General features: G+C 43.8%; 1 protein-coding gene across 4 annotated transcripts in view; it reads left to right on the top strand.

The window, feature by feature from the left end:
• Positions 1–656: 656 nt before the first annotated feature.
• crybg2 (crystallin beta-gamma domain containing 2) overlaps positions 657–11,207 on the top strand; it is a 50,060-nt gene continuing 39,509 nt past the window's right edge. For all 4 annotated transcript variants that reach the window (XM_064347220.1, XM_064347219.1, XM_064347218.1 and 1 more), the window contains exons 1-2: positions 657–1,146; positions 8,525–8,639. In XM_064347220.1, coding sequence (XP_064203290.1) covers positions 959–1,146; positions 8,525–8,639 — 303 coding nt within the window. In that variant the 5' untranslated portion in view covers positions 657–958. The remainder of the gene's footprint in view (positions 1,147–8,524; positions 8,640–11,207) is intronic.

Here is an 11,207-nt window from a genome sequence, read left to right as displayed (position 1 = left end):
GCATTTAACAGGTGACAGGTGACAGGTGACAGATAAGAGTACAAAGCAATAAAGCATTGATCAGTCAGAGATAGGATGATGAAAGAAGCAAAGCTGACACATTTAATCTGACTGTTAATTTGTACTTTTCTCCACTCACTGGAGTTACTAATAATATGTTTACCACATCTCTGGTGTAAAAGAATGTTTCTATACGATCTGTTCATTCATAATACATCTTACCATACAGTGACAATGCTTAAGAGATACATCAACAAATCAGTTCATTCAAGTGTGTATTTTGGAATAGAAATACTTCAGTTGACAATGTATATCAGTGCATATTATCATGTAGAAATGTAAGAAACAAAAAACAAAACAAAAAAAAAACAATAATTATTCAAATGTAAAAAATAAGCCTGGTACATTCAACACAACGCCCATTATAGGAGTTAATAAAACATATACCCCTCTTTCAATATATTAGTTAAAAATCACTTATCACTTGTCAGTTATTGCATCTCACTATAGCAAAATATAAGAAATTGTAGGCAAGCCATGTAAGTGATAAATCAAAATGTAATCGGCATCAGGTGTCCGGCGATATAGCACCCATTCCATAGTGAACGTAAACTGTTCGCTATTTTGTTTTCAAGATGGAGTGGCTCGCGCACGGTGCGATGGGCGTGGCTGTCTCACCTGTGCAAGGCTGCACGAGAGAGTGATTCAGGAGTTAACAGCTGTCAGCTCGCTAGCACCCTCACCACGCAGACGTGTCCCATCTTCCTCGAAAGGATCCTGCAAGGAAAGAAAGAAACTCGTATTCAGAATTTGCGAAATATCGATTCAGATTCATTTCATAACTTTCGTTCATCAACCAGCACTGTTGGTGTATTTTTTTTTTTTTTGATTTGTTTTGTTTTGTCTGTTTTTTGGAAAAGGAAGAGGTGTCTCAGGGGCTCTCGATTTTATTGTAAACATGGCGAAAAAGAGTTTTTCTACCAAAAAGAATCTGAAGAGCCTCTTCTCTAAAAGCGAGGCGAACCTCGAAGAGTCTGCAAATGATGCCAGTGGAGGCGACGGAGGGAAAACTTTAAAACTCTTCAAGTGGAAGAAAAAGAAAAAGACGGAACCCGAGGCTGATAAAACCGAGGAGAAAATTGTCAGGTAAATGCCCGAGTAACTACCTGTATGGCAACTGCTGGTAATTTATCGTATTGTCTGACTATTTTGTGCGCGTAAGACTGACTTGAACAGGTGTATATCCAGCTTCTAGCCTTGAAGCATGGCATGGTGCATCTCAATAATAAACCTTTATTAAAGTTATCTCTACAATTCATTCGTTAACATTAGCTGACAGCAGCATATAATTACTCGTATAGTTGTCATTGTGTACCAAATTGCAGTATGTGGCCCCTCCAAATCTTGAACAGCGGACAGCTCGATGCCACACTGACGACCGTTTTTAATGGAGAAATAGTAATGTTGCAACAACAACTTGTAATGTTACATTCATTTATTTCTTTTTTAAAAGAAAAAAATGTGGTGGTGTTGGTGATGAATGGTAAGGGCTATAGTAACTTGCTTGCTGACGTTTATTGCTAGGAATGTATGCATGAGTGATGCCCTAGAAAAACGCGATAACCCGCATTCTCTTTTTTGTCGTCATTCCCATTTTTACAAAACGGGATACCCAGAGGGATAGAGGAATAGTTTTCTTTACAGGAATGACTGGCAGGGGATTTAAAAGAACGAGGAAATAAACTATTATTTGGGGATCAATTAGTCTTTCACTCACAATAGAAAACAAACGCTACTTCATGATCCAAAATCAATAGTATATTTTAAAAAGTACAACATACATACAAAATTTTACAACATACCTAAAATAGTATGCACGCATTTGCAGCACAGTAAACTGTACATGCAAGGTTCAGTTACGAGTGGGCAGTTCTGGTCCTGGAGGGCCTGTTTGTATGCAGGTTTTTGCTTCCAGCAGTTAACCTGGCTGAATGAGCTAATTGGCTGTACACACCAACACAGGTTCACCTGTAGATTAGATCACTGCAAACCATTTCATATAGGGACAGAAGAACAGTCTTTGGCTGCCATTCATGCGCTTTTTGAGAAATGTCAGGTGCCATGAACGTTCGGGCTAATTGAGTAATTAAGGCTGGAGGTTGGCATGAAAACCAGAAACGGATACGGCCCTTGTTGCCCACCTCTGGTGTGGATGTTTTAGTCAGCTGGTCTGCATCACTGCACACAGCAGTATCAGCACAGGATCCTTTGATCCTGTTTTCAGACTCGTACGAAGGACGTAAAGGGCATGCAGTTTGGAGAATTTCCCCATCAGCCAAAGGTCTTTTCCTGTCCTTGAGAACTGAACCGACCGATTTGGTGGAGCCGGTGTTTGGAGGAACAAACTCCTAATTTGAGGGCAGTCCATTCTCATCTTCCACAGCAGGGCTGTCAAACACAGTTCATAAAGTGCTACGGTATGCTGGTTCTGTAATTGCTCTTAATTCCTTAACTAATTAAAAGGTGGTTACATTGAAAAGATGTTACATACGCCATGCATAAATACTAATTTAATGACAGTGTATCATGGGATGTAAATCTGCACTAATTGGAACTTCATGCATGCAACTGATTTGAACAAAAGTTAGCATGCACACCCTGTTGCATGGCCATATTTTACAGTACATCCTGAAAATAAATGTACACCTCTGATTCCAAGAGTTTGGTCTGCAGTGTTTGAGTTTCCTACTCAACTCGTAGGCACACCCCTGCCAGCTAAACGGTATCCTTGTCTCTGCTACATTGCTTTACTCAGCTTTGTTTATTTTATCATTACATCCTTTCCTCATTGCTTTCCCTCGTGCGCACCTGTCCAGTGCTCTCCCACATACTGTGCAGTGGGGTGTTTGCTCAAGCCACGAGGGTGTAGAGTGCAGCTCCTTGTCTATAGGGCCCACCCACAATGTCCCACCAGGACTTTGTACCCATGACCCAAGAGCATTTTACCACCACAGCAACACAGATGCGTGTTTTGGCTTTATTTTATAATTTGCTGAGTAATGTTAGAGGATATGAAGCCCTCTCTCTGGCAGTTGAAGGTGCAATCCAACATGCTGAGTGGGAGTAAGTTTGTGTAAAATCTGGGTGAGCAGGAAAATTTGTATTCTGATTGCATCGCTGTGCTTCACGCGGATTTAGCCTAATCTAAACATCGCCTCGGATGCAAATTTCTGCACTTCTACTGGACTCCTACCACGGTTCTTTTTAGTCTGCAACGGAGTGTGAATATGTCGCCCATGGCAACGGCATCACCAAAACGGTCTGGTCTGCCATGGTATCTGGGTGGCACCCGAGGATGTGACTTGGATGTGACATGTCCAAGGGCTAGACCAAGTGAGCGCAGAGGTTATCCTGAAATCAGTCTAGGTGTCTGCTGGATGTGTGTAGTCAAAGACAAAACCAAACACAAGGAACAAGACTTTGGTCAAAATGGCAAGCCTGCAAATGGATCTGCAGCATTTCCCCTGCTACTCCATGTGTAGCCCGTCTCCATACATCTATGTCCAGTCCCCATGCCTTGTCTGAGCACAACAGACATACTGCAGTGTGGGTTGCATGAAGATTCTTACTGAAATAACGTTATACCCTCTACAGTACAAATAATTTGTTATGCATCTTAGTGTGTGCAGTTTGGAGTTATTTTTCTCTGATATGAAATGAACAGCGCAGAGGTACCATGTGGCCTGTCTCTTTTTGAAAGGCTTTGTGTTTGCTCCTGTGAGCACCATGTATCCATCCCATGCTTTCCAAGGTCAGTTACCATGGACAAATGCAGCACTGGCATGGCTTTGACTTGCATCATGTGGCCTGTCATTTTTAGACTGCAGCGTTTGTCATCTGTGTTTTTATTGGATCCATAAAGGTAGCTTGTGTAAACCTTGATAAGTATGTTCCTGTGCGTTCTTGGGTAAACAGGCAGAAAAATGACAAAAAAAAAAACACGTCAATCATTGATTCTTTGAACACACACACGCAATGTGGGCTGGTGGGACCTTGGCTAGTAATGAACTGGTGTGGATAGATAACGGCCAGTTCAGCACAAGTCTGGGAATGTTAGTGAAACACATTGCAGCCAAATGCCTTTCTCATTGTACTAATATACTAATTAGAACTTAATTCTACAGGTCTTGTAACTGCCACTCTATGGAGGATTATTGCATGCTTGTGTTCGTAAGGACGCAGTGACAGTCTGACACATTTCAGAAGCTGAAAGTCAGACCTCCCCCCTTTCTCTGTCATTATGTATGAGCATTTCATCAACAGGCTTTAATCAGGGGTAAAAACATTGCTTTTCCGGAGTCTGTTGTGTAATGCATCGAGGCTGTGTGTTCACAGAGTCTGTGCCAAACTGCCTCTCAGCTCCTAGATTCTGTTTTTCATTGAATCAGGTCTTGCATAGTCTGTACTTGACTTGGCTGACAGCTGTTTGCTAGGCTGTGTCAGTTCTAGCAGAGCCTGTTCTGTATGGTGTCCAGTCATGCACAGTCATATGTTTAACTCAAGTTTCAGGGTTTTTTAAAATGTTTTTTGTTTTGTGGGGCTAAAAAAGGCCTCTTACCTTTGCTCCATTCTGCTCCTCCTGAGAGCAAGCACTGTGAAGGTGCAGCGCCTGTGTAATGACATGCAGTGCTCGTAAAACAGCGGTTGGCACTGGTAGCATCCATGAAGGCGATCGTAAAACAATGACGCCTGTGTGTTTCTGTTCCACCCTCTGGCTTGGTCTTAATCCGTGCTCTGACAGCGAGCACATAGCGTATCGGTCTCTTTGGTTTTCAGCAGAACCTGTACAGTCAGTGTTCAGCAGGGCTGCATAGTCAGTGTTCAGTTAATCAATCAATTGGACTTGTTGTATTTGACATACTATTTTTTTTTATTGTAATTCCCAGCACTTAACGTTCCCAGCACTTCATATTACTTGGAAGTCCAAGTTAGTTTTTTGTGGTCATCCAGTACCTGCAGATGTGTTTAGTCCTGCATAACTGTACATGTTGTGGATTGCAACAGCAGTGACAGAAAATCCTCTTTTGTACAAATCTCTTCCCCAGGATTTTGCATCTATTAAAATTCATCCAAGTCAAGTACAGACCACACATGTCAGTAACGGTACTAACACTGTAGTCAAAAAATGGCATGAAGTTGAACCAAGGAACTCATGTCAAGATGTTAATCCAACGGACGATCTTCGGCTAGCTGTCGAGCAAGCGGATATAACCCTGGGCCAGAGCCCACTGTCTCTGTACTATTGTATTTACTTATGCCAGAAATACAATGCCGAAGGAGGACTATAATGGGGAACTTGGCAAGAATTGTTCTAATGTAGCTGTACTAAATTAATACCCAGCTAGATAATTAGCCCTGGACATTTATCAGACAACCGACAAGGCTGTGAGGAGATGATAATGCTGTAATGCACATGCTATTTTACCATAATTACACGTGATTTATTTCAATGAGAAAGGCTGAAGGAGTAGTGTGCCTGTAGTGTGAACAAAAACCAGAACCTGGGCAGTTTTAACTAGAAAGTACCGGCATCCATTACTGACATGGTATATTAGAATACAAAGCAACTCATCAAACTAGTTTTGCAATGCTAGTAGTTTGGGACTGTGATTAAAATTAAATTTATTTGGTCTTTTTTGTAATGGAATTCCTCATGGTATTTAAATTAACCAGGCAGACACTGTACATTTTACCATGGTTTGATAGAATCATAAATAAACTGCCATACTTTTATAAAAATAAAATATATGAAAATGCATATACGCTTTCAAAACATATAAATATGGGGAGGAAGAGGCGGAAAAAAGTGTAACAGTGGATAGCCTATGGAACAAATTCATTACAATCTAGCAGTCAAATTTCAATCAACTGAACAAATAGGTCGGGTCCCAAACCCAGCACGTGGCAGCCCGAGCTCCTCAGCTCATCAGAGGTCAGCTCCAGCAGAACACGGCCCACACACATTACTCAGATGTTCTGCATAGGTAAGGAACGAGCTCTGTGCTCAGAAGCGTGTGTGTTATTCCATTCTGTATTTCCCTTCCAGGCTACTGAAGTCCCAGTGCTTGTTAATTCCTTTTTACTTATGTGAAGAGTAGGATCTCGCATGCCCTCCAAGGCACCTGTGACCAAACGGCTGCTTATTTGCAGAATAAGGTGCAGCAGCAGCGCCTCGGTCACGTGCAGGTTTATGCTGCAGTCTGACTGGCCGGCGTGGTGAGCTTTCTCATTCAGCGTCCCCACAGACCTGGCTCAGAGCGAGCCCTGAGGTGGGTGTGGAAGCCCAGTGTGACAGCTCTAATTACCGCCAATGAATTGGCCCACGTAAGCTTTGACCTGAGAGATCCACGCGTGACTGAGATTTTCTATCTGTGCACCCGATGGCCTACTGCTTGAGGGGGGAAGCCAGGTGCACTGGATTGAGAGACCCATGCAACCCATCTCCATCTTCCCTACCCTCTGAGCACCCTTACCCCAGGGGGTAAGAGTTCACTCTCAGAGATGCAAACCTCACAAACAGACCCACCCTTTCACAAACGGTAAATTAGCGCTATGCTAGCACGCGCGCAGGTGGAAGCTGCTGGAAGCTCTGAATGACACGCTGCACGAGTGCCCTGCGGTTTGGAGGAGAAGGCACGACAAAGACGCAGTTTAAGTGACACATTGTTGCGGAGGGAGAACCACTCGACTCGCATTCCTCTCGCGCTTGCCTGTCAGTCAGCGGCCTCCGAGAGGAGAGCGGTGCGGTTTCGACAGGCGGGTGCATCGCGGGGCTGAGGGACTCGCGCGCATTTGGATATGGAAAACGCGGTGAGGCGCAGCGGCGGGGTCTGCCAGATCGGGCCCCGCCCGCCCGCCTGCACGCAAATGCGGCTGCCGCGACGCGTGCGGTGTGACCTCACAGCCGCGGCCCTCCGCTTCGCCCCTCTTATCCCCGCGGGCGGACGGGAGCGGGGCGGCTCGGGACCTGAGGCTCTGACAGGAAGCCGCCCCCCCCGCTCTGGGCCTTTCACGGCTCGCACAGAGAGGCATTGTGCCATTGTTTACATAGATGCAAAGAAACCCATCCACCTTGCAGTCACACACACAACCTCTCCTTGTTTAGCTGGGGTGCTGACAGTACGCTGCAGTGATTGATGGGGCAGAAATTGGGTGTGCCTGGGGGGGAGTGGGTGAGGTGTTGGGGAGAGCGGATGAAGAAAGTTGTTGAACCTGTCTTCTTTCACATCAGTACTCGGCAGCGTTCCTCAGAATGCACAGTAGCTGCTGAATGACCCCGCTGTATCCATTAGCACGGCCAAGGTTCAGTCCTCGATGGAACGCCGCTGCTCTGGCGTCTATCAAGTTTCTGATTTGAGTGGTATTCTAATTTGTCTTAGCAAAGAACAATAAAAGCCCTTATGCTATGCAAGTTTCCCCAAATAAGGGTATTTGCTAAGCAAATAGATAAGTTAATGTGGTCCTATCCAGTGTGATGGAGGGTAAGATGTGAAATTATTTGTAAAGTGTTTGGAGAGTGAGGGCGTGTTGGAGAGGGAATGAGAGACTCCACAATGTGACACGCTGTCAGATCTAATGGGAGTCTGTGGAGAACTATTCATTCTCATTTGTGAGTGTCTGTTTGAGATGTGGCCGAAAAATCTGAAAACTGTACCATAGGAACATAGCAGTATGCAGCCTAATGATGTCTAAGCATGTACTCAGTTTTACATGATGTGAACATCACAGTAATTGTGTACCTGCATATTACTGTGATGTCAAGCATCCTTAAACATGATCTGTCCACAGGAAATGAGCTATCTGCAAAGGTATTCTGAAAATGTTAACCCTTGTGTTCTGTTTACTTACTAGCACCTGTGAAACTGAAAAAAACTATTCCTAACAATAGAAACTATGTTTGGTTAATGCAGCAGATTATTGATATTCATTGTTTGGAATGCATCTCTCAAAAGAGGATGTTCCTTTTTTCTAAAAGTTTAAACTGGATCAATTCGACCAAACACCAAAACCAAACACAAGTCTTAAATGCGATAATGTATGATAAATGAATGCGCTGTCTACAGGACCTTTGTGCAGAGGTGATCTGAAAATGTTATGCTGAGGGAGAGGCTTGCTAGCAGCTGCAAAGGAGTGAAGAACCGGTGTCTCTGCGCTCTTCTAGATGAGGTGTCTGTAGTTTCACAAGGATTACCATCAACGGGTCAGGAGTTACCATGACGAGTCACCCATGTGTTATATGGATAAGCATAAACGCTCCACAGTCTCATACAGTACAAAAGTCAGTGCTCACCTTTGATTCTTTTGGTTTTCTACTGGTCAATTACTGAATGAAATACAGTAAGTAGGTGTACACACCTGAACTACATTTAGGTATGCCTAGCCATGAAAGCCTATGCCGGAACAAGTTAGATAGTTGTCCGTTGGGTTCCTTCGTTGTGCTCAATTTTGGTGTTTTCTTCTCCAGCCAGACTGAATTGGATGGTTCTGGAACTGGTCTGGACAGGGATGGTGTCAGTTCGCCCAAAGGTGGAGGCCGCAAGAAGAAGCTGACCCTTTATGGCACTACTCCAAGGTCAAAGGTCAGTCCATATCCTCGCTATTGCTGTGATGATTAGGCTTGGTGTATTTCAGTATTACTATTATTGAAAAAGGCTTAACACTCACTATACCATGCTGCTACACCATACTTTACACACAATTTATTTTTTATTACGTATTTGTAACTTAATTCTTAATTTTATTCCATTTAGTTTATTTATTGTGTACTTACTGTTCTGTTTTTATACTGTCCTGCATTGTATTGTATTGAGTTGCACTCGTCATGTCTATTACACTTGCACTGTCTTGTCCGTGCACTACGTCTAGTCCTCGGCATACAGCCCCATCCTTGTCTGTATGTCTTGTATATATATTGTATATATTGCACCAAGGACCAGGAGAAACGCAATTTTGTTCCACTGTAAACTGCATTGTATATGGCTGGAATGACAGTAAAGCTGACTTGACTTCTATGAAATATATTTGTTTAGTTGAACCCTGTTAGATCTGTGGTAGACAGTAATGTCCTGTCCCTCTGATAATTGATGATGACGAAGTGACATATTTTTGTTTCAATTTCGTACTCCCATTTCAGAGGTGTTCATGCATAAGATGAGTCTGATGCGCGATTTGAGCAAACTTGAGTTATAGAGAACTGTTTTTGTGAAGTGAGAAAGAGCCAATTCAGAGATTTCCCTACATACAGCATCAGGAATCACATTTGCTACCTGTAGTTTAAGGAAGGAAACCTGCAGACATATCTGTGGAGTCCCCAAACCTTGCCATGGTAGATTCTTGGAATGGACATCACAGAAGAACTGGCATCAGTGCTGGAAGGTTCTGAGCAGCACTTTTGATTGACAGGTTTTGCAGGTCAGCCAACGTACAAGGTGTCTGTGAGCATTTTGTTCTCACCGGCTGTCTGTGCTGTAGCAGAGGCCTCAGACTCACCTGGTCAAACAGGTGTGTCTCCTCCCTGCCAAAAAGACTCACAGACCATGGTACGATATCTGACCTGAGTATAACACCTGCTGTGCCTCCCCCTTAGGCACAAGTAAAGCTAGCAACCGGGAGCCAGTAGCTAAAATACCATCTGTGTAGCAGAAAACCTGTCTGGGCACTGCTAAACGGGGCTGTCGTTTATGAAAGGAGGGTATGCTTACTAAAATGGTGCAGGATGAGCAGCATGACATGACTCAAAATGTGCTGCATGCAATATACTGTATGTCAAGGGAATATATTAAAATGTTTAAATGCACTGATGCTTTAAACCTCTTCTAATGATATCTGCTGGATCATTACAGATTTTATTTATTTATTTTTTCAGATTTTGTGCTTCATATGTGGTGCTTTCATCTGCCATGAGAGCATATAATAGCATTCAGCATCACATAATCTACTTCTGTGGGTGTGTATTTGTATGTTTGTGTGTGTGTGTGTGTGTGTGTGGTATACTGTATATGTCTTTATGTATAATGTGTGTTTATGTGTATTTATTAGCTTAGCTGTCTGGTGTTGCTGCTGTGCATTGTCATTACAATGCAGTGTTTGTTTTGAACAACTCAATCAACTTTATGCATTAATTGGTGTGTCTGTTCCAGTCTAATTGTGTCGAGTGCGAATGTGGATGCATCTCGGATCTTCAGAGCTTAGCGGCTCATCGAGCTGTCCAGCTCGGGTGATTAATTAACGTCTGCAGAATCGGATCCCGGCCCGGCTTCATGGCCGTGCCAGTGCAGCAGGTTGAGCGGATCCATGAGTGCAGGCTACCCCGTCACCCTTAACCAGCCTTTAATCAGTGCTCGCTGCCAGTGCTACTCTAGCAGTGCAGACGCACTGGGACCTTTAGGTAAAAGAAGCCCCATCATTGTTAGGCTTGAAGCGATTGCAATTTGCTTTAGGAATGGAACTGTAATAAAGAGTACTCTTACAATGCATGTGATAGTATGCCTAGGACAGAAGCCCCTTTACAGAATTTTGCCAAAAGCCCTACAAATCATAACAAAAGACATGACCTGCCTTTACACCTGTCATTAGTGATGCAGTGGAACTCAGCGAACACTGATTACTCATAGGGCTGCTGGGTGAATTTTCTAGGCCCAGGATAAAATAATAGAATTATTTTATTTCCGGGTCCAGGACAATTAATATTTACCACAAGTTGACAGACCACAGAGCCCGCCCTCCTCCAGGGCCCTGGCCACCATACCTGGTTGCCCCCCCTCCACCCCCATGGTGGGTATGCTCATGAAATCAGCAGCTCTGTACGCCTTCCTCCTGTCTGTCTGGCTCTTTCTCCTCCAGGTGCAGCCTCTCTTCTGCACCTACAGGGCACCGTCCGGATACTCATTCCGGGCCCTGCCCTTGTTCTCACCCGCTCTAGCTGAGTTTTGCTCGGTTCTTTTTGTCAAAGGTGTTAAAGTCGCTTGCCCACAGGAGGTGCCGAACGTCTTTTTGGCAGCGTAAACGGACTCGAGTAATCCACCCATTTAGTACATTGCTATGACTAATCACCTCTACTGTCACATTTTATGTCGGAAAGTTAAGTGTGGAAAATTTGCATGAGCACTTTTTCCACACTTTTCCCCCAGTCTTCGGAATTTGGTGAG

The sequence above is a fragment of the Anguilla rostrata genome, chromosome 8 (assembly GCF_018555375.3).
Source record: "Anguilla rostrata isolate EN2019 chromosome 8, ASM1855537v3, whole genome shotgun sequence".
In the NCBI taxonomy this organism is placed as follows: Eukaryota; Metazoa; Chordata; class Actinopteri; order Anguilliformes; family Anguillidae; genus Anguilla; species Anguilla rostrata.
This window is presented reverse-complemented; position numbering and strand designations above follow the sequence as displayed.